At 35.1% G+C, this 23,041-nt stretch overlaps 2 protein-coding genes and 1 pseudogene across 5 annotated transcripts; 1 reads left to right on the top strand and 2 right to left on the bottom strand.

Moving 5' to 3' along the window:
• The first annotated feature begins 492 nt into the window (after positions 1-492).
• Positions 493-6,472, top strand: LOC113710961 (uncharacterized). Of its 4 annotated transcripts, none has more exons than XM_072068016.1 (9): positions 493-952; positions 1,254-1,305; positions 1,903-1,976; positions 2,447-2,548; positions 3,188-3,343; positions 4,401-4,452; positions 4,595-4,668; positions 5,437-5,526; positions 6,092-6,472. In XM_072068016.1, exons 1-9 carry the CDS (start codon positions 828-830, stop codon positions 6,150-6,152), a joined length of 786 nt encoding a protein of 261 aa, XP_071924117.1. In that variant the 5' UTR covers positions 493-827; the 3' UTR covers positions 6,153-6,472. The 4 variants fall into 4 exon arrangements, with proteins under 4 accessions (XP_071924117.1, XP_071924119.1, XP_071924120.1 ...); XM_072068018.1 differs by having other exon boundaries at positions 6,097-6,472; XM_072068019.1 differs by having other exon boundaries at positions 495-952; positions 6,061-6,472.
• A 1,165-nt stretch (positions 6,473-7,637) lies between these two features.
• On the bottom strand, positions 7,638-10,869 carry LOC113712646 (laccase-14-like). The gene is made up of 6 exons (XM_072067988.1): positions 10,725-10,869; positions 10,143-10,294; positions 9,798-10,042; positions 9,532-9,660; positions 8,295-9,233; positions 7,638-8,013 (listed from the first exon to the last, which is right to left on the bottom strand). The coding sequence occupies exons 1-6, from the start codon at positions 10,815-10,817 to the stop codon at positions 7,883-7,885; spliced, it is 1,689 nt and encodes a 562-aa protein (XP_071924089.1). The 5' UTR covers positions 10,818-10,869; the 3' UTR covers positions 7,638-7,882.
• A 4,639-nt stretch (positions 10,870-15,508) lies between these two features.
• Positions 15,509-17,922, bottom strand: LOC140004408 (laccase-14-like; annotated as a pseudogene).
• Between the last annotated feature and the right edge of the window lie 5,119 nt (positions 17,923-23,041).

Consider the following 23,041-nt stretch of genomic DNA (forward strand, 5'->3'; position numbering starts at 1 on the left):
TCAAAGCCTTATTAGTGAATACGGGTTATTTTCTTCCAAATAATAAAAGGTTTGCATGAATTAAATCTTTTTGAAGGTATTTTTCAAATACTACACTATAGCATTTCACTATAGTTATATTTTGGGGGCTTTCTACATAGTATGCGTTCTACATATATGGAGGATTTTTTTTTTTTTTTTACTTTCATATTTTGCACATACAGAATATTTTCAATGTCAACATTATTAAACAGCTGGAGTGAAGTTTTCGTAATTTTTCTCAATAAAATAGGGATATCAGTTTTTATTAGAGAAATAAAATAGAAAAATAAGTAGGACCCAAAAAAAAAAAAAGAAAAAGAAAAAGAAAGAAAGTAAACTAAGGAGTATGGAATCAAAGAGGAAAATTCCAGTCATCCAAGTCTAGTTCTCTGGGACCACTTCACAGCAATGGCCCAAATGCATAAGACGTGGATTAATGGCGGCCTTCAGTATCTATCTTCCTTCAAAATTCTTACTTTCTCCTTAATCATTAGTGCAATTATTTGCTTCCAAGAAAAGAAAGGAAAATTCCATTATGGATTTCATTTTGGATTTTCATCTAGTTTGGATTGTGGATTATTTTAAAAATTTTATTTATTTGTATTATCAATATATTTTCTAATCACCAATTTATCTCCCATATATCATATTCAAAAAACGTATTATCTCAAATAATCTAGTACTCAAACGCACTCCTTATTTTCTTCCCGTCTCCTTCTCTGAATCTGTACTGTGACTCTCGCCTTAGCCTGAGACAAACTCCATCAGTGATTGAATTCCGGAGGAGCAAGAAGACTTGGGAACTAATGGCAGTGTCAGTGGCAACAGGGTTGAAAAGTCTGTTCATTCTGCTGGGATGTTTGATGACAGCCACCCTTATCTACACCATCGCCACTGATGGCCTTCCTTTTCGTAAAGAACTCCTTACCCCGTATGTTCTTCTTATATTTCTCTGTGTTCACAATCATAACTTGGTATTTCTTGATAGGCCTTACGTGGGTTTTAGCCTGCATGCATTTTGCTGTATGTATCATCTTAATGATTCAGTAAAAGGATCACTTTGATTGTCACCTTGGACAGTTCCAATGGATGAAAAATTTCTGTTCTTCGCTCTGTTCTAATTTTTTTTTTAAGTTACAAGCTTTTGGCATTCATAATTTGACTAATAATTGTGAGTGATCTGGCAAAGAAACATTTACGGTATAATTGATTTTCCGTGGAATTCCTTGCAGGTGGATGACTGCAACTTTGATTGATTTCTATATCAATATCCTAGCCTTAGGGGTATGATACTTTTACTTTGTGTGGTTACTCTCTCTACCATTTTTTTTTTTGGGCATTTGCACGTGGATGCTTGATAGGAGTATCTCTTAAGTCAGACATTTTCTCTGCAGCTATTGGGGTATGACACTTGTAGTTATGCATTCACTAGATGAATTTTGTTTACATTGTTTATGAATTTTCCGTCTATCCTAAATTAGACATTCTCTCAGTAGGCAATGATATTTCTGGTTTGAGAGTGTTCAAACTCTACTCCCTTAGGCGACTGAAGAAATATTTTGCTAGCATCTTACAAGAAAACATTAAGTCTCTGTCGAGGAGATGAAATTAGCTGATCTTGTGATGTAGTAGGACTTTGGAATTCTTGACTTCAGCTACAATATAAGTGCTTCTTACTTAGGCCATGAATGGGAGAGATCGTAAGCTTGAACTGTTGTCCACTTAAGTTGCAGCATTATTTTTTAATTCTTTTCTGTTAACTTCTCATACTTGGAAAGCAAAATAAAATAGCCAAAGTAAGTTTATTTACAAATGAGACTTACATTCTTTAATCCTCAATATTTGCCTTTAAAAGTGCATTACCTGTCTTATGGACATCAGGCTTGGGTTATTTACAAGGAATCAAATTGGATCAGTGCAATACTTTGGATAATTTTATTGGTATGTTTGGGAAGGTATGGCAATACTCTTGTAAGTTCTTCTGCATTCTTTTTTATAATTAACTTTTAGCAGTCTTGATTATGGTACACAATTGATAACTGATGCCATAATTGGCCTGGATTATTTTTGCGGAAAATATGGATAGAAATGAAATTGTAGCTTTGAAATGGTTAATGTCAATCTAAGTGCTGAACACGTTTAGATTAGGGTGTCTTGTTTCTTTAGTCCCCTCTGGCTGCATCTTCCAGGGAAAAAAAAGCATGAAGTAAAAGGAAAATGGAAAATCATTTATTCTGAATGACCTTCTCCCTTAGTAGGTTGCAATAGAGCAATTTGACAATGATTTAAGTCATTTTGTGATTTCACGTCAAGGCTACCTTCTCACGTATTCCCATATTATATCTCCCAATCTACATTTGTTTAATTTTGGTGGTTTATTTGTTTGTAATGAGCAATTATGTATAACTTATCTACTTCTTTGCAGCATTACTGCATGTGCCTACATAGTTTTGCAATTGTTCAAGCTGTCACCTCAAGAATCTTCACAAGATCCTGTGTATTATGTTTTGTTGCGACATAAGAAGAAGTAAGTATGCAAAATTACTGCCATCAGTTGAAAGTTCATTTTTGTTGGTAATGCAATGTGGTGACAGATATTTTTTCCAATTATATTTGCTTCTCTTAAAGACAGGGATAAAAATTTTTCCTTTGCTGAATGTTGATCTACACCTGAAATGTTATTTGCTGCATTTTAATGATTCCTCCACCTGAATCGGCGATATCTCTGTATGCAGTTTATCTTACTAGTTGTTATCTTGGGGCAGAAGACAAGGCCTCTGTACATGCAGAATGTTTGTGCGTGCTAAGTTAGATACAGTGTTACCCTCACCCATCCTATCCTGTCTTCTCATCTCTGGTGGAGTTCTGACAGTTATATGGTTATGTTAACCTTTACACTGTTGTTTATCCATTATCACTTCTATTGTTGGTTGTTCCTTAGTATTAAATGTGTCTTCGTTTATAAGGCCTAGTTTAGATTTATCGGTCTAACAATTCCAAAAGATCCTTAGGGTTCGATGCAGAATGTATTGGTACTTCTATTTGGATGAGAGAGTTACGATGTACAGCTGTCTTATTGTCGCTGCTGTCATAGCTGTTTTCATTGTTGTTAATTACTAAAACACTGTTTCCTTATATGTTCAATCTGATTCTTATGTGCTTATAGAACTTATTCTCGCAGGGATGGACCAGAAAAAAAGAGTTTATTCTCTGTTGTGATTGCAAGATTTATGTTTGGGGCTTTGGGTTTTCTGATGCTGGGAACGCTGATATACACTATTGCCACTGATGGTTCTCCATTTCGCAGAGATGTGTTGACTCCGTAAGTTGTTTTCCATTCTTTTGCTTTGTATTTTTCTTTGGTATTGGTGATCTCCTTTTGGAGAAGTCTTGAATGATTTAAAAATAGCTGGTTAGGCAGAGCTCATTCCGAAAAAATCAATTGAAGAATTCTTGCCTCACTTTCTGCAATAGGCACAGTTGATATATTGTCTACCATACACTGGCTGATCTAAAGGACTGGAATGGTGGTTGATATAAATGGCTGGTATCAGCTAGCTCATATAAAGGGTTATAATTTATAATTGAAGCAAATTATGATATGTTCTCTATCACTAGTTGTTGGAAGAATTTTACAAATTTGCTTCAGTTCTACCATCAGAGTTCCATTGGAATAGAAAATCCGTTTTTGTTTTGACTATCTCATTCTCTATAATAGTCAGATGGCTCTTGGGAAATGTGAGATAAATCACAAAGAATTATGGAATTGGCTAAGAATTTGGAATTCTAGCTCTGCCACCTGACCATGAAAAGCTTATCTTTGGTGTCCAGTTCAACATCTCAGAATATTGGATCTTTGTGGAGAGAAGAGTTAAGAATCTGGATAATGATGTGAAGGACTATAAACTTGAATATGCAGATCTTTCCTTTTTCATACCCACCTGCGAGGCATGAGAATTATTCCAGTTAAATTTATCTTACATTATGAAAAACATTGACTTGATCAGAGAATTTTGTTTAAGAGGTTTTATCTTTATTTACTCAGCATTTTGAGCATACATAGTGCTTTTCATTCGTTTAGTTGATTTTAAACCAGAATCTGTTCTTAAAAAACCTTCTGCCACCACTATTTAGTTCATTGGATTGATGCGCCACTTACAAAGGTATTTCTTCTATTTTCTGGGTTACTGCAGTTCATGTTCTCTTAACTCTTTTCTTCTATGTGCTCTTCAGGCTCTTTTTCCATTTAATGGCTATCGAGCAATATTTTCAAGTAAATGTTCAGCCTGTGGTTTCTTGAGCGTATATATTTAGTAAATCTCCTTCAGTAGATGAATGCATATCTGTTTGATTGATCTTAAGTCATACATTATTTGCAGGTGGTTGTCAGCAACACTAGTTGACTTTTACATCAATGTTGTTGCACTATCGGTATGTCTTAGCAGTCAATGCTTCATTATTGTCATTACATTAAGTACTTGCCCATGTAATATTTGTATGTGCAGACAGCAGCAACCAAATTTCAGTAGTTTGATTGCTCAATTTCTATTCCATTGTGTGTCTCAATTTGTAGGTTTGGATTGCATACAAGGAATCAAGTTGGATAGGTGCTTCTTTTTGGATAATTCTTTTGATATGTTTTGGCAGGTAATCTTTGTCTTAACCGCACGGTTGTTGGGTTAATATATTACTAGGTTCAGTGTTCATGTTTTGTGGTGCATGGGCTCTATGTGAGAGTGTGTTAGCAGATGAAGAGTAAATGCTTATGCAGAGTTTTACGTACATAAATATATGCATATGCTCTTCAAATTTTCTTTATGGTGAATTAATAAATGAAATATATATGCTACTTTATACACATACATGTTATCTATTACCAAGTTATGCTTCTAAGAAAGTGGAACCATCCTTTGTGATGTACCTTATTCATGTCATTCGTTCCAAAGTTTATTGGGTCTAGAACACTTTCCAATTCTTTTTGATCTTTGTTATGCTAAGTTGGATATAGAATCTTTGTTGGAGTGAAATCTGCATTTTGTTATGCTTGGATCACAAAGTTACATAGCTTATACATTGAAAGAGCATTTTGATAGTAATGCCTCTTTGTTTAGATGTACAAGAGCCTATGGCTAGGCTCCAGGTGTTGTTTTTTGTTTGCATATTTTATATACTTCCTCTCTATATTATCAGGTATCTCATTCTTGTCTCACGATCAGCTGATAATAGCTGCTAAAAGCTGTTTGATGCTTCACACTTATTGCTTAGTTGAGCTTAGATGAAAGTTGAGCGATCAGACATGAAACCTTTGTGACTGATTCATATTCCAAAAGTTATGCCCATTGTTATCGTGTTAGGCACTTATTTACATACTACTTTGCTGGCCTTTACTGTATCCTTTCTTTTATTGATTTTCAGTATCAGCACATGTGCCTACATACTCCTCCAGCTTTACCAGCTCTCGTCTGAGGATCTTGTATACCTTATTCTTTTCAATAGCAGCAACAGGCAAGTCTAAATTCTGAACTTTATAAATGTAGAGTTTATTGTGCGCTGATATTTTTTGGAGGATAACCATGTGTTCTTTTAATCAGAAAATAAGTGAATGTATAAGAAATAGTTCTTTTGTGTAAAAGCAAGAAACACTTACCAGGCGTACCCTTGTTCAACTTTTCCTCTGTTACGACGATGAATTTAGATGATTTTTTTGAGTATAAGAATCCAAATTACTGGATTTTGAACTCTTCTGAGTTCGAGTCTCCAGGATTGGCATTTGACCTTTTGAGTAGATTGGTTATAACGTCTGCAGGCACTTTAAAGGCTTTAATTTTTTTTTTTAAACTTTTTTGGCTCGGTTCTATTTTTCTAGGATCCATTGTGTTTGCTGGCACATTGTTTTTACAGATGATCCTGAGGAATGGACACATGATTTGATGGAAAAATTTTTTGATTTACTGCTGATCCTGATTAAGTGGGATGTTGATATCTGACCTCAATTCCTTCATACCCTTTTTTCCTTTTCATCCTTTCCGCTTTTTCCAGGTGCTAAAGAATCTCCTTGCTAAATTGATAGGGCAGAAAATGGCTATGAAAGAGTACTGCAAAGAGGCAATTACAGTGGGATAGCCGCGTGAAGAAACCTTCCCATGTTTCTTTTTCTGAATGACTTAACACATCTCGATATGATCCCCCATTGGGTACTTGTCTTATTGTCTAAATTTTAGTGTCTTACTAATTTTAGAGTCTTTCTTTTAATTAAGAAGGATTACTCATTCTTCATTAGCAAGACTTGAACCCCAACATATACTAATCACCAACTCTGTGTTGATGGGTAAAATTAGCTTATCCTCAACGGTGAATTAAATCATCTCACGTAGACACACAAACACAGTATGAAGATCGGGTTGTTCCTCTTTGAGATTGAAATAGACAAACATGATACTTATTATTATTATTTTTTAATCTTGAGATGCATATATTTTAAGGCCTGGTAAAACTTCATTGGTGAATTAGTATTACAGAAAGTTATTTCGTAAAGAACAGTAAAATGTCAGTGAGAACAGCTGCTAAACTTCATACTTTTCCATACATGACTTGTTTAGCAGCAAAAACTGATTTAGCTAGTAAAACTCAGTAAATCCATGACTTGATCTGCTGAGAAAGCAGCAGCAATCTTAGGTCCAAGCTTTCAAAATGGGAAAATCCTTGCATGTATCCATGATGCCATTGCCTGCATGCGTACTAATTCGCCTTGTTTCTTGCCTTTTTTATGATTAGTAGTAGTTTGAGTGATCCAGTGGTGGAAATATGCTATTGCACTCTAAGCCCCTAGGAATCCAATTGCAAGATCCACCCAATCAATCTTGGGGAAACAATAATGATGCGGTGGAAATTTGATCCATGACGTAGGCTTACGACACCTCTACAAAAACAATACAAGATTAGAACAACTATTCGTCGCACAGAGATTATCTGGTGCATCATACCCTCCGTATTATTGACAGGTTATTGCACGGAATGAGATTTACCCAATACGCACTCTCAAATAGCGGTTGCAGATTTTCTTGTCAAAGAAAAAAAAAGGAGACAAGATTAGAACAAAACTCAAATGGATGGATTGAATTCTACAACACCAACTCATGGCAGCACCAACTCACAGTATTACTATGAAAGAAGAGACGCAGAAAGAGCACAGCAAGTCTTTGACCATTTAGATTAATCTGGCAGCCATTTTATTTTGCCGTCCAAAGTTGTCGACTTAGTTTAGCCTTCAGGAGGTACTTCGCAAAATTAATGCACAAGTTTTTATCATATGAATCCAAAGGCTTTCCCACGAACTGACTCTTGATATTTGGTTGACCTCTTTAAACTGTAATTTGTATGTTCACAAAGTTTGTGAGTCCAACTAGCTACTTTTAAATCTTTAGGTACTAAAGGCTTGTTGAAGAATTGTCACAAATCAAAATGAGAATCTGAGTATCTCGTTGACTTCATGTTGACTTAAAGATGTATTGATACAGATCTATGGCATTAAACATCAACATCACGGACATAAGTACCATTATTAGATGGATGCAAAAGAAAAACAAACAACAGAATGATTCTATAATAATAACGAGTATTACTCTCGTCAACTTATAATTCGTTGACTACAAATAAAAAAAAAAAAAAAGAGGTTACAGGACAATCGATTAGGCAGAAAGATATTGAGAAGAATACAAGCTTTTTTTTTTCCTTGTTTTATTGCCAACAAATAAATGAAATAAACTAATGGCAAATTTTTTTCCATATCAATGATACTCTTTAAGGAAAGACTAGAGGCGGCTGCATGAAGAGGCCTTGCCAGCTAACTAGAATTCCAGCATTAACATTTAGGCATGTCTGGAGGTGGAGGGAGAATTTGCTCTCCTGGACCCTTGCCATCCTTAACTATGAATGCCATTTCCATTCCCCAACTTATATGACGCTCTAGATGACAATGCATGAGCCACACACCTGCAACAAATCATGTAAGCCCTTTTTCATCAATAGACTCCTTTAATTTGTTAAAGAAGACAAAATTGGGGTAATTCAATATAATCTAATTAAGTAAAAATATCCAAAAGTATATACGGCGGATATCTATATGGTTCTAAGTGTTAATCATCCCCCAACATTTTGAATTAATTAATTCACTGTACTTCTCCTTCAGGAAAATTGAAATCATATCTGAAAGAGCTATTGATCAAGCAAGCTATATGATATAACACAAGGGAAAACAATTGAACAATACATACCAGGGTTGTTTGCCTTGAACCTGATGGTTGTCCAGCCATTTCTTGGAACAGCAATAGTGTTCATGAGAGGAGGGTCAACAAGATTATAATTCAAAGGGTCCTTCTTCTCGTCAAAGTTCCCAATACCCCAGCCAACTACATAGAAACTATATCCATGTAAATGCATCGGGTGATCAATCCCAGCAACCAAATTTGTTCCCTGGAAAACAATCTCCACATTCGAGTTGTACTCAAGAACTCTAACTTGCCTATCCCTAGTAGGCCTTTGAAGTTCCGCTGGAAGATTATTTGCTGTATAGTTGAATTTCAAAGGTGGAAAACTTGGAAATTGATCTCCGTAGACTCCTTTGAGGTGGCGATAGTAAGCTTCAAGAATGTCAATATGGGGGCTCTCAAAGGTTATGTTGTTTACGCTGGCTACAAGCCGGTTGCCTCCTGGTCCAGCACAAGTATTATTTCCTTCACAAGGGAGTGTATTTATAGAAAGTGTGAAAAAAAGCTTGGTGTCCACTTTGAGCGGAACATCAACTTTACTTGCTAAAATTCTTAGGCTTCCTGTGAAAGAAGTGGATGCTTTAGTATCATTGAACAGTGGAAGATTTGGGAAAGATGGTGGTGAAGATGGAGTATAATTTCCACGATATTGTATGATTCCAGTTGTGGTGGAATTGCTGAATCTAACAGGACGGGCACTGTTATAAGCTTTAGCAGCCATGTAATAGTGATCAGGTGCTTGATTGGCTTCTAACAAGAAGTCAATGGTTTGTCCTGGGGATATAGCAACATAATCACTCTTGAATGGCTTTGTGTAGCTCCCATCTGATCCTACCACAGTAATTTGATGCTTTGCAATGGAAAAGAAAAGGATGTTGTTCATGGCATTGTTTATCATCCGAAGCAAATAAGTCTTGCCATAATCCACCGTCAGCCTGAATGTATCTGCAAATTGTTGGAAAAATAATCATGTTGTGAATCGGAATTAAACGTATGTATCTGCAAAGATTATCATGTGTTTTGTTCTTGAGACAAAAATTTGTCACCCAAAATATTCACAAAATTCTTTTGTTTTTCCATAACCCTTTTCGAAAACGACCAAATTAAGACGCATTCTACAAATTCTAATGTTTAAAGAAGTTGAAAAAGTCCAAGTCCTACAAATAGATATGCATACAAGGAAAATTTTCCATTGGAAGTGAATGATTCTTTTTTCAACTAGAATTTATTTATGTGTCTGTACCTGGCTTTGAACATTCACAGAGATCACCGGGCTGACCATTTATGAGATAAGCATCAGAGACATTCGGGTCTCCTCCACCACGTAAAAACTGGCTAAGAACAGCTTGTATGTCACTCTTCCACCATTCTCCTGCATTTGCCACAGAATTTCACCAATCATGCACATTATTTGTTTTCCAAAATTCTTTTGAAAACCAAAGTCAATTAATAATATTTTATCTGCCAACACAAGTCAAAAAGTAAATACTAGTAAATTTTATTATATACCTAAGATGATGGGCACTTCTGCATGAGGCTTGGGAAATGGATAACTATCTCCTTTCTTAGGGTAGATAATAAGAGCACCATAAACTGTTGCTCGAGACCAATCGCTATGAGCATGCCACCACAAGGTTCCAATCTCATCAGAAATCCCAATCACTTGAGTAAATGATTCTCCAGGCATGATAGGGCACTGAGTTATGTATTCTGGGCCATCTGACCATGTATACCTCGGCTGTTTCACTCCATGCCTAAAAAGGAACAAAACTCATTATTTTTCTAGCTGATGAGTTCATTATTTAGGATTGCATCCTTGCAATTAAAAAGAAGAAAAGTTGTGTAAATAAATACCAGTGAATGGTGATGTTTTCTTTTCCCGTGTTGTGGACATGAACAATGGCCGTATCGCCTTGACGAATGCGCAGAGTTGGTCCTGGAAATTGGCCATTTACTGTCAATATATTCTTAGTGCTGCAAAGTCTTGTATATGAAGCTTCTTCTATCTGCATACATGAGGTGAGTTGTAAACATTAGGCCCATAAAATCAAATTCAAACCGGACAAAGATAAATTATGCGTCGTCTCTTCAACATCATTGTTGTGAATTAAATTGACCATTCATGGTGTTTAGCAAGTTATGCATGGACGAATTAATATGCATGGATAAAAGATTCTAGTGGACAGTTTGATTCCGAAAAATAATAAAATTGCCAATAGTTTCGAGACAACTTAAAATAGCTTCCCACTTTTTTTTCTTAGGTCTACTTGCTTAACAAGAACTCAGACAATGAGATAGGTACACAACTCGATATGCAACAAGTATCATATAAAATGCTTGGCAACAATGTAATAACGACTTTTAGCTATGACAAAAAATTAAATGAAATTGCTTAATGGATCTTCTTAATTGATATTGAAGAAGCATAATACTCACCACAAATTTAAAGCGATGCGTCAAAGCTTCGCTAGGTAGAAGAACACTAGCCAAACATAGAAACCCGACAAATTGTAAGATGAAACCCTTCATTATGAAGAACTAGAATTACTCAGGCAAAGAAGAGATATATCTTGATGCAGTATACTTCTCGTTTGTAATGAAAATGTTTGCATAAGCCTTTATACATATTTATACATTGTCGAGGGGATAGAAAGGTTGTTTTTTTCGTCATTGTGGATGGGATCGGTGTAGTTGACTGCGTATTCTTCTTCAATACCTTCCATTCCCAAACGCAGCAGACTTTGTAAACTGTTTGCAGTAGGTTTTTCACCGGTTCAAATAAAATTTTCAAACCTTTGAAAAGAACTCACCAAACCTTACTGAGTACCTTGGAATCTTCCTCTCTACTTTTGTTGTTCATTTCATCTCCAGCTTATATGCAGGTTTTGATTAGTAATTAAAAGAAGCACAAAATATGCTTTCATTTTAGCAGAAGGACAATAAATTGCAGAATGTGTTGCCAGATGCACAAAGAACATACATTCAAAATAGTCTACATTTCTTATGAATTAAAACCTTTCGGTGCTATAACGAGCGAGTTAGGCTAACTAATTAAACAGTCACCTTTAAGATCAACTGGCTAAAAAGTCACTCGATCTTAAGATGTTTTCACATTTTACTTGATAAGTAAGTTAAATACTTCTGTTGCTATGTCTAAATTATTCTTTTCATCATTTGTACGGGTTACTTCCGATTCATTGTATTCATCCCACTATTGTGAGTCTCAGTTGTAATCTTCTATTTAAAAAAAAAAAAAGCTTTTGTGTGTGTTCACAATGATTATTCTCTTGTTTGCACCTTCATCATCCACGTTTTTGTGAAGCATCGAGTGAAATGGTTTTAATAGAATGTTTAAGGAAATGTTTACTGCCTTCTGAAAAGTAAACAGCCATACTTATCAACATTTTGTTAAGGCGAACCCTTCAAGCACCAACCAACCAAGATTAGGCCTAATTCCCCAGGAAAATGCAAGCTTGACTATACTTAGGATATCTAGGGGGGAAAAGAAGGATTTATATCACAAGTAGGGTGGCTATACTTTTCCCACACAAAAATGAAGGATTTATATCACAAGTAGGGATTCAAGCTGTAAAACTCCAAACAAAATTAGTGCAGGTACAAAGCCCCATAGGAGGCTAGAACTAGAATAGGGGTGGCAATGCTGATAGATTTCAATATTTAGTGACGCTACGTCCTTCCATATGGCACTAATAAGAAGGTTTAACAAAAATGAAAATATCTGAAAAAAATATATAATAAGCAGAATTAAATGGATAATGAAGAACACATCGTATGTCACTGACAACTTTTTACTATACCAAAATAAAATAGCAGAAAATAAATTGGTTTTAACAAACAATTAAGACAATTAATAAATCTGTGTAGCCTGATGGAAAAAAAAAAAAAAAGAGTTTAGATGATTTTAAACTGCCAGAGACAGTGACAACGTAGATATTCGGATTAAAAATTTACATGCACAAATGAACTTAAAATGTTATATGTCTGGCAGTTATAAACAAATATTTCATCGGAATTAGAAGAAAATCGGAGGTGGGAAAAATGTGGAGACAGGTGGGAGGTTTAAAAAAATAAAAAATAAAAGTCAAGCAGCCCAAATGAATATGGCTACAAGCTTTCGGTGTCTTCATTACCTAAACAAGAAGTTCTTTTTTACTTTTCTTCTTAAAGTTGATATTAAAAGTATTAGGCTTGATAACGACTAATTCGTTAAAAATTAAGAGATTGTCAAACGACCAGAACAAATAGGAATCATATAATGGTTAGAGAAATGTCAATACTGCTTTTGGTGCTGTTCAGAAATCCAGCGGCCCGTTGTTTTGAGATGGTGTAACTCGTGTTGCATTACTCGGGAATTTGACATTTTTCAACACGCTATGCTTTTTTTTTTTTCCTTCCTAAACGCCTCTTCGTTATCACTGAATTCGGCAGGCCAGCAAATTAATGGTGCAATACGAATTGGATTTTTGCTCTTAATTAGCACAATCAAACAGACACCAAACTTTTCAAATAGTTTAGAAGAAGAGACAAAACTCCAGCTATTGCTCGTCAAGCTTCAAACTTGTCATTAAAGAAAGGTAAATTACCTTTTATCTCCTGTCATTCGGTGTTTTAATACATAACTCCATATAATTTAAAAATTTATATATAATTTTCTCATGTTTTGAGATAATGTGTCACCCTTAGTTTTTCTTTTAAAACTAGAGGTCAATAGCAAAAATTCAAAGTCAAACTGATAAATTGATGATAAACTTACCCTTTCATTACTTCTTTTTTCCTCCAAACATGAAAAAGAGGAGATTGAAATAAAAAAAAATAGATAAATAAGAAATAGAAAATACAATTAAAGATTTGGTTTAAAAACTTATAATGATATTTATAATAAAAAAAAGATTGCTATTTTTTGTTTCTTATTTATTTATTTTTTTATTTCCCCAACATCTCTTTTGTATTTGGAGAAAAATAAGATTTTGTAGACCAAAGTATATGTTTTTAAAATCATCTCTTCTCTTTCCAAGAATAAAAAAAACTGAGAGAAAGAAAAGGAAAAAAGAAAAAAATATAGTAAAAGGTGAGTTTGTTAATTTATTAGTTTGATTTCGACTTTTTACTATTGACCGTTAGTTTTAATAGAAAAACTAGCAGTGACACATTAACTTGAACTAGGAGCGAGTTCTAAATCATATGGAGGTTACGTAGTGAAATACTAAACCTCCACAACGGGACGAAAGGTAATTTCATCTAAACAAAAAGGCTGAAAATTGTCATAAAGGATGTTGAACTTTCAGAACAAGGGACGCTAATGCTCTCTAAGTAACACAAGCGATTATTGGATGCCGTGTAATGTATTAATTTCTTGGTCAAGAACGCATTACTGGTCCCTCTTATGCAAGTTACATTCTTTAGCCTCAAACTAAATAGTGCTAAAATCTTTTCTAACCCATTTGTGCAAAGAATTATATATAAAATTTGTTTTGGTTTCTATCAAACGGGCAATAACGTTAACAAAATCATATGTTTATGTCTTAAACATTTAATCCTGCTTTGTCTATATAAATTTTACATTGGCAAATTTTTTCCAACCAGCACCCTTGAGTTAATCGGACCAATAGCTTTTTCTTTTTTTTCGAAACGTGTTATAGTTTTCTCATACTGTCAACGCGTTATGTTACTGGTTCCTTAATTTGAAACGGATTACTTATGCGTGCAAATATACTTTTTTTTACTCGGATCACTGGCAGCCAGCTGCCAACTGCCAAGACAAATTCATCAATTATGTCCGCAAAGTCGCCACAAGCAATCTTGAGGAAAAGATACTGCGATGGGAAGTTGATCCGCGATGTAGGCTTTTAATACTTTGCCATATAAATCAATTGGAAGATTTGAATAGTCCAACATATTCAAGACATATTTGGAAACTCTATACGCATTAAATAGTAAAGCACCAATCCATAGAATCACAAAGAAGGAATAAGTGTTTTTTTTTTTAATCCAAAATTAGAAAAGAAGAGCTCACAGCACCAAAAATCTTTGCTCATCTCGATTAATATGCTGGCCACCTTATTCTGTACCTAGCTACTCGGCTGTTATCTGGAGGTTCTCCACAAACTTTTTAATGCAGAGCAAAAATATGTATCCCAAGTAAAATCATCCTAGTGATACTTCCATGGAACTAATTGTTGGAATTGCTGGCTCAAAATTTTAGTATCGAGTTAGGCAGTTAATTCTTTTCCTGATCGCTGATGACCTTATTCCCTAAAAGGCCCATGTTTTATTTCGTACGTAGATTTTTCTAATAGGCCAATTACTTTTCCTTCAAGATTAAGTCACCCTTTTTCCTAGTCAGTTAATAATTTTATGAATAATCCTCTAGGGTTATAGTCCGAGTTTTCGACTTTTTCTTTTTTTACTTATATGTCTAAAAAACATATACTCAAAGCCTTGTTTTACGAGTGGATATGACTAGAATTAGCCCCTAGAAAATAATCGTCTGAAGATTCAGATCGCACCATGGAGCCTTTTTCTTTAATTCATAGTTAATGTATTCAGAGTACTATAGTTTCTTAACACTGAAGAGAATGAATGGGCTCCCAGATTCGACTCCATCTCCAAGACAGCACCTATCCCCCCATGAAGTTCGAAATTTGGCCACCAAAAGCCCCAAAGCTGTCATTAGTAGGAAGCTTAAGCTGAGGGACATAAACATCTAAATACGATCACCTAGTCATACTCTAGTACTAGTAAATATGGGGTTGTTTGAATACTGACTTCTAGAGAAAAAAAAACACAAAGGAAAATTTATTGCATTATAAGAACATATTTGAAACATCTTTTATTCTTCAGACTGCATTTGATGTATGTTACATACATCATATAAAAATTTGTATTATTATGAAAAATTTTATTTAAATAATCTTCTATCCAAACAAACATCCGCCAACCAAAAAAAAAAAGAAGAAGAAAAAAATCCGTCACCCTGTTTGCTAGTCTAATTAGTTGTCTAATTGCCTGAAAATCCAGTGGAGTTCACAAGCAAATCTTAGGAAACAAGCGTGATCCTCCGTCAACATTTAGATAATGTGTCCATTTCCAATTCTCAGTTGTCAACATACCTGTGGTTGACTTCGTAAATGTCTATGGCCCATTGGTGGGCTTAGAAAATAGTTTCAGTGATGACTTTCAAACAAAATAGACTTCCAGCATTAGCATTTAGGCATGTCTGGGGTGGAGGAAGCAATTGTCGTCCTGGACCCTTTCCATCTTTGACGATAAAAACCATCTCCATTCCCCAAGTTACATGACGCTCAAAATGACAGTGCATTATTCAAAACTAGTTTCTGACACTCCGCTCTAACATTTTTTCTAGTAAGAGAAAGTGGAATGATAGAGGGTTATTTTGGGGTAAAACAACCAAAAGTTGTGGCCCATATGTATATGGTATTACGGGTAGCGATCCCCCAAGATCTTAAGTTAATTAGCTATAATTCTTTTTAGAAAATTTTACAATATTGGTCATTCAAAAATTGTAAAATGATTTCCCAAAGGACCTATAAATCATGCAAGGTATATGAAGTAATTTAAAGAAACAAAATAAATGTACATACCAGGGTTATTGGCCTTGAATCTGACGGTTGTCCAGCCCTTTAATGGAACTGAAATGGTGTTCATGAGAGGAGGGTCAACAAGATTATAATTCAAAGGGTATCTCTTCTCGTCAAAGTTTCCCATACCCCAACCAACTACGTAGAAACTATGTCCATGTAAATGCATGGGGTGATCTATTCCCATAAGCACATTTGTGCCCTGGAAAACAAGCTCCACATTGGAGTTGTATTCAAGAACTTCAACTTGCCTGTCTCTCCTAGGCCTTAGAAGTTCCGCTGGAAGATTATCCGCAGTATAGTTGAATTGTAAAGGGGGAAAACTTGGAGACTGATCTCCATAGACTGCTGTAAGGTTGCGATAGTAAGTCTCAAGAATGTCAATGTGGGAATTATAGTAGGTTATGTTGTTCACGTTGGCTGCAACCCGGGTGCCTTTAGGTCCAGTACAAGTATTATTTGCTTCACAAGGAAGTAAATTCAGGGAGATTGTAAAGAAAAGCTTGGCGTCCACTTCTAGTGGAACATCAACTTTATTTGCTAAGTTTCTTAGGCTTCCTACGAAAGAAGTGGATGCTTTGGTATCATTGAAAAGTGGAAGATTTGGGAAAGATGGTGGTGAAGACGGAGTGTAGTTTCCCTAGTACTCTACAATTCCGGTTGTGGTTGTGGGGTCGTAAGGCACAGCTGGAGCGCTACTATAAGCCTTTGCAGCCATGTAATAGCGATCTGGTGCTTGATTAGCTTCTAATAAGAGATCGATGTTTTGTCCAGGGGATGTAGTGATATAATCACTCTTCAATGGCTTTGTGTAGCTTGCATCTGATCCTACCACAGTGACTTGGTGCTTTGCAATGGAAAAGAAAAGATTGTCGTTCACGGCAGCGTTTATCACACGAAGCAAATAAGTCTTGCCATATTCAACCTTAAGCTTGGATGTATCTGCAAATTATTGGGAAAATAGAGAATTAAACCAAATGTATCTGCAAATTATTGAGAAAATACAGCTTGCAAGTTAACTTTTGTCAAAATAAGGGTTGATCACATTTTACCCCCTTATGCTTTGGGGGAACTGTCACGCTTTGTCGCTTTGAACTTCAAAAGCATACACTTTATCCTCTTGAAGACTAGTTAAACGTTACAATTAGCACTTGGGATCCTCGATTACATTTTTTTAGTGCCAACTCAATGCCACCACTAGAATTGTGCCAAGTGTCTTGTTGTCATTAGCACTTTAGTTTTTTATTAACTCAAATTGGTTCAAAGTTAACACAAATTTTCTTATTCTCCAAAACTCTGAACCAAAAGGCACCCGGCCGGTCTAACTCCTGCATCAATAATTTTGTACGGCTGCTGCTTCGGGGAATCTGCTGCTTTGGAGAAAAAGATTAAGAAACCCTCTGTTTCCTATGATTGCCTTCAAACTCTTCCGTGCTTGATTGCTTTTAAAAAAGCCAAAAGAGTTTCAAGGGTATAAGAGTACTCCATGTCAACGAATCAACAAATAAGACATTCCGCTTCTAACGAAGTTCATCCCAAGCCGATGAAACTGTGAACTGACCAGACGAAGAAGGCAACCAAATCATGTTATCATCCTTGTCCGGAAAAAACTTCATCTGGGAGATCACATTAACCCAACGATCCGGCATGCATTGCCGAAGCAATGGAATATTCCAATCAGATGGACCAAAGAAATCCAAAACCAACTGATGCGGCGGATCCACGACACAAAGCTCTTGGGCTAATGGTTTACTGGAGCACCATCGATCAAGCCACAAATGAATATTACCTTTCCCTAAACACCAAGAGATCTTACTCCCCGCAAAATCCCGGACACTCTCTAATCTCCGCCAAATTGGCGAAGGTCTAAAGAAGGTAACTAATGAAGGATGCATCCCTTGTATATATTTAGCATGCATGAATGATGCCCTCATTCTTTCAAAGACGCCACCACAAGTTACAAGAAAAAGCCTTCGCCATGTCTTCAAAGGACCGCACACCAATACCCCCTTCATTTGTAGGGTAACAAAGCTTTTCCCAAGAGCTCCAGTGAATCCTTTGTGACTCCAAACTATGATCCCATATAAAAGAGTTACACACCCTCCCTAGAAGAACAAACACAGCTTTAGGAGGATATATAACTTGCAATATATACAACGGAATCGTTAAGAGAACAAGCCGCAATAGGATGATCTTCCCACCAGCAGACAATAACTTTGAACTCCAATGAAACAGCCTATTGCGTAACTTTTCCAGAATACCATCAAATAAAACAACTCTTGTCCTTCCCCTGTCAATTGGAGCCCCTAAATAAACAAAGGGGAACTCCTGCTGACGAAAACCGAGGATGGACTGAACAAGTGCTAACTGATCAGCCGACGCTCTGTTAGCACGGAAGAGTTTGAAGGCAATAATCGAAAACAGAGGGTTTTCTTATTCTTTTTCCCCAAAGCAGCAGATTCCCCAAAGCAGCAGTCATACAAAATTATTGATGTAGGAGTTAGACCGGCCGGGTGCCTTTTGGTTCAGAGTTTTAGAGAATAAGAAAACTTGTGTGAACTTTGAACCAATTTGAGTTAATAAAAAACTAACTTGCTAATGACAACAAAACACTTGGTGCAATTCTAGTGGTGGCATTGGGTGGGTACTAAAAAAATGTAATCGAGGATCCCAAGTGCTAGTTGTACGGGATCCTAAGGAAGGAGGTTTTAATTTGGCGGACAGAAAACTACTTAGTAGTTAGATGTGCCTACGCCAAGTGGTCACGCCTAAGAAAGGTAATTTGTGTCTGCGGGCAGAAGACTCTCCATTAGTTAAGCATGCTCATGCCAGGTGGTCACGCTTAAGGAACTCAATTTTCGAAAATTGGTCAGAAAACTCTCTAGTAGTTAGGCGTGCCTACGCCATATGGTTACTCTTGAGGATCTTAATTTCCGTGAGTTGGTCAGAAAACTCAAGGGCAGTTAAGCATGCCCACGTTTAACGCAGTGGTTCCAAAAAAATTTTTTTTCCTTTCTTTTCTTTTTCTTTTTCCTTTTCTTTTTCTTTCTTTCTTTCTTTCTTCTTTTTCGTTCTTCTTTCTTTCTCTCTTTTCTTCTTCTCTCCCTTTCCTTTTTATTCCTTTCTTTTCTTTTCCAACCAAAAGATCTCAAATTTCACTGCCACCGTTGCGCTGTTCAACATGGATCGTCGGTTCTTGATTATCGCTGCTCATCAAGTGTAATTCTTCCTCATCCATCGTGAGCAACCCGACATTCTTAGCTGTCGATCAAAGCCTTCATCTTTATCAGTTATGCCATCGAGCTCTACATGTCTTTTGTCTCTCACCTACAGCTATGCCACAACTCTCATTAGATGATCAGGGAAGTTTCGTTGTCCCTTTTGCTTTGTATTTTATTTTTTATTGCTTACATTGGAGATAATGTAAGATTTAGGTGTGGGGGGGGAGTAGTATATTGATAATATATTGAGAAAGTGCAAGTGTAGGCATTTTTGTTGAAATTTTTTTGTTTGACTCTGTCGAATTTTGTCCAATTTTTGCCTATCTTTATGCATACTTGTGGTTATTTCTTATAAACGATGGTTAGACGTCTCAAAATTTTCTATTATTAAGATTTTACACTCTAAGGTGTTAAGTATGACATGATTAAGTTTAGGAGTATCTTTTTGGTGAATATTTGAGATTTTGTGACTTTTATGCTTTGTGGTTAACTTTTTTAAGTATTATAAATATTTGTCTAGCATTTTTTTTATGCAAATTGGTTCAACTCCTAATCTTAGTTCTCCATGTTTTAGAAATGAAACGGGTCTGTGTAATTGTTAATGCTTATTTATGAATAGTATTTGGCTATACTCAACTAGTATCGTTGCCTAGTAGCCGGAGATCTTCACCAAAAGTGTCGACTTTTACGTCAAAAAGCGACGATAACTATGAGTATGTGATTTTTAAGCGATGATGACTGAGTAACCGGACTCCTTTATTTGGCCAATGTCGGAGTTCGCGTCAAAACGCTTAAATGGCTGAAGACTAAGCATTCCTCCTGAAAAAAAAAATCAATCAAGTGTGAGGATATCTTAGAAAAAAAATGTGCTAATAGTGAAAAATGTGGAAGTGTTTTGAATGAATTGTTAGCCCACTGATTGATGAATTTTAATGTTGAGATTTTGCTTAATAGTCGAACCATTTGCTTATGGATGCTGGTTGAATATTTTATATTCTTAGATTAGTTAGTCATAAATTGAAAGAGTCCTTGATCTGAAAGCTAACTGAAGAGATATTTCTTGAAAATTGCCACTAATACTTGACAAATATTTAATTGTATCTTGGCAATAGAAGATTTGAATAATAGCCATTGTTGAATCCGATTACTTGATTTGTTGTTCTCATACTTGAGGATAAGCATGATTCAGGTGTGGGGGAAATTGATAGGGTGTGAAATTGTCATTTAATTCATAATTATTTCCTCTTTTATTTTAGCCAAATATTGTGTTAATTGATCGATTCTACTTATATTTGATATTTGGTGCTAATTGTAGAAAAAGCAGCAAAACGTGACAAAAAGGGGCAGGCAATTTTTCAATTAATTTGATGGTGGCACGTTTAGAACCGAATTCCAAGTCCGAATCAAATTCAAGGCAGTATTGGAGGAAGATTTTGAAGATTTTAATCTTCATTATTAGTTTTAGTGTTGGATTAGGGAACTTAGAATATTATCTTAGTAGTTACCTTTTTCTATTTAAGAAACATGCGGTGTTATTGGTAATAGAGTCCGAATAGGAAACAAAAAGAAAAAGCAAAGGACAGACCGTTTGAGGAAGAGTGGGCTTGCAACATTTACGGAGGGGAGATTAATTCATCAAAGTCCGGCTCCCGTTTGATTACTACTTTTTTTGGGGAATAAAAGAGTGAGCCGGCAGACTAGTAGTTGGATTCTTTTCCTTCTTTTCGGGCACAAGAGACAATGAGAAACATTCTGTTCTTCTCCATGATGGGGAGCTAAATTCCCTTTTTCTAGTAGAAGGTTAATTTGAAGGCGCGGTTCCAAATATCTGTGAAATCGAATTAATTTTATTTATTTCTTTTATACGTTTCCTAATTTATTCATTGATATTTATACGTTTCCTGATTTAATTGCTTATGCTTGTTATATTATTTGAATGTCAAGAGCTCGATATTCAAATTAACCTAATGATCTAATGCCAAATTAATTGATTGAATCCGTAATTGTTCAATTGATTAATACTAGTGGCGACTGGCGTAATTGGTTTCATATTAGAAAAACGTATGATCTAATTTAAACAAACCCTCGTAGCGTGTTTGTTGGTTAATGTTGGATTTTTCTAATTAATAATGCAATCGAGAAATTAAATCCTACGATCGTATTTAGGGTTATTTTTTGATTAGGAAAATAGTTAATGGTCATATCTTGACTATCGAAAAAGTAAGGAAAGACTGATTGTTTATCGCGTGTTTGACAACTATAACCAATCTATTAATGAGTAATTGAATTATTTTTGCATCGATGATCAGTTGAATGAACCGTATCTGAAAAGTTGCACTTTTGCCTAGAGTCGTATTGGTTATTGATTAATTCTTATTTATTTTTATTAGTTGTTTCATTTTTTTAGTTAATTAGTTATTTTATATTCTCCAAAATCCCCCATACTTCGGATTCTGGAAGAAATAATTTATCCTCAGTCCTTGTGGATTCGATCTTACTCACCGCTATATACAAAATTTGTATTTTTCTTAAGTAGATAATTATTATTGTACAGGCTCAACACCTGTCACAGCCCGAATGAATATGGCTACAAGCTTTCGGTGTCTTCATTACCTAAACAAGAAGTTTTTTTTTCTTTTCTTTTTAAGGTTGGTATTAAAAGTATTAGGCAGATGCTGATAACGACTAATTCGTTAAAAACAAAGAAGTTGTCAAACGACCAGAACAAATAGGAATCATATAATGATTAGAGAACTCTTTGCAACCATAAATCCATGATACGTCTCGACTGGATAGGTACGTACCGACGACCCGTGGTTTTGAGATGGTGTAACTCGTGTTGCTTTACTCGGGAATTTGACATTTTTCACCACGTTTTTTTTTTATTCTAAACGCTTCATCGTTATCATTGCATTTGGCACACCAGCAAACTAATGCTGCACTACGAATTGGATTTTTGCTCTTAATTAGCAAAATCAAACAGACATCAAACTTTTCAAATAGTTTAGAAGAAGAGACAAAACTCCAGCTATTGTTCATCAAGCTTCGAACTTGTCATTGAAAAAAGGTAAATTACCTTTTATCCCCTATAATTTGGTGTTTTAATACATAACTCTATATGATTTAAAAATTTATATATAACCCTCTTATATTTTGAGAAAATGTGTCACTGTTAATTTTTTCTATTAAAACTAGCAGTCAATAGCAAAAATTCAAAATCAACTAATAAATTGATGATAAATTTATCCTTTCATTACTTCTTTTTTCCTCTGTCGCACCCCATATTTGAAAAAAAATAAAATTTATTTGTTTAAAATGAGTTCTAGAGAATATTGGTGTAAAAAAAATATATTTTTGATTAATTTAGGTTTAAGGAAAAAATGAGTTTTCGATTAATTTTTATTTGAAAATTAGTTTTTTATTCTTAATGAGTTTTTAATAAAATAAATAAAGAAAAAGGGCCTTAAATGTAGGAACATTAGGCTAACCTGTCTTATCTCTTTTTTTTTTTTTTTTTCTCAATGATAGTGCATAAATTTTTCTTCATAAATTTAGAACTGTTAACTGTCCAAAGACTACTAAAAGCCTGGCTCAATCGCACAATTGAGAGTTTCAAGGTTTAGATTACATATATTGGTCAATTCACACAAAACATTATCGTATGCAAGTTCAAAGTTTTAATGAAAGCCTTCGGTGTTAAAGTACAAAAAATTTCTTGAAGCGAGAAGACCAAATAACAGAAGAAAGATACCAAGAAGGTCAAATAACAATCTTGTTAAAAATTATGTATGTAGGCACCACAATTCTAAAGGAAAAAAATTGCACCTATTAATCTCCAAAGACTTAATAAATTTGAACTCTATAAACTACATTCAAGAAGACGTGTGAGACCAAATTAAATAATCAATATATA

The sequence above is a fragment of the Coffea arabica genome, chromosome 10e, assembly GCF_036785885.1.
Source record: "Coffea arabica cultivar ET-39 chromosome 10e, Coffea Arabica ET-39 HiFi, whole genome shotgun sequence".
Lineage (NCBI taxonomy): Eukaryota > Viridiplantae > Streptophyta > Magnoliopsida > Gentianales > Rubiaceae > Coffea > Coffea arabica.

What these genes read in the sequence shown, in the direction of transcription:
- LOC113710961 (XM_072068016.1), top strand. Translation starts at nt 828, where the DNA reads ATGGCAGTGTCAGTGGCAACAGGGTTGAAAAGTCTGTTCATTCTGCTG. An exon ending in CGTAAAGAACTCCTTACCCC is followed by an intron (nt 953 to 1,253) that starts GTATGTTCTTCT and finishes AATTCCTTGCAG; the next exon opens with GTGGATGACTGCAACTTTGA. An exon ending in CTTTTCAATAGCAGCAACAG is followed by an intron (nt 5,527 to 6,091) that starts GCAAGTCTAAAT and finishes CTAAATTGATAG; the next exon opens with GGCAGAAAATGGCTATGAAA.
- LOC113712646 (XM_072067988.1), bottom strand. Translation starts at nt 10,817, where the DNA reads ATGAAGGGTTTCATCTTACAATTTGTCGGGTTTCTATGTTTGGCTAGT. An exon ending in CGCATCGCTTTAAATTTGTG is followed by an intron (nt 10,295 to 10,724) that starts GTGAGTATTATG and finishes TCATGTATGCAG; the next exon opens with ATAGAAGAAGCTTCATATAC. An exon ending in CTGTGAATGTTCAAAGCCAG is followed by an intron (nt 9,234 to 9,531) that starts GTACAGACACAT and finishes AACAATTTGCAG; the next exon opens with ATACATTCAGGCTGACGGTG.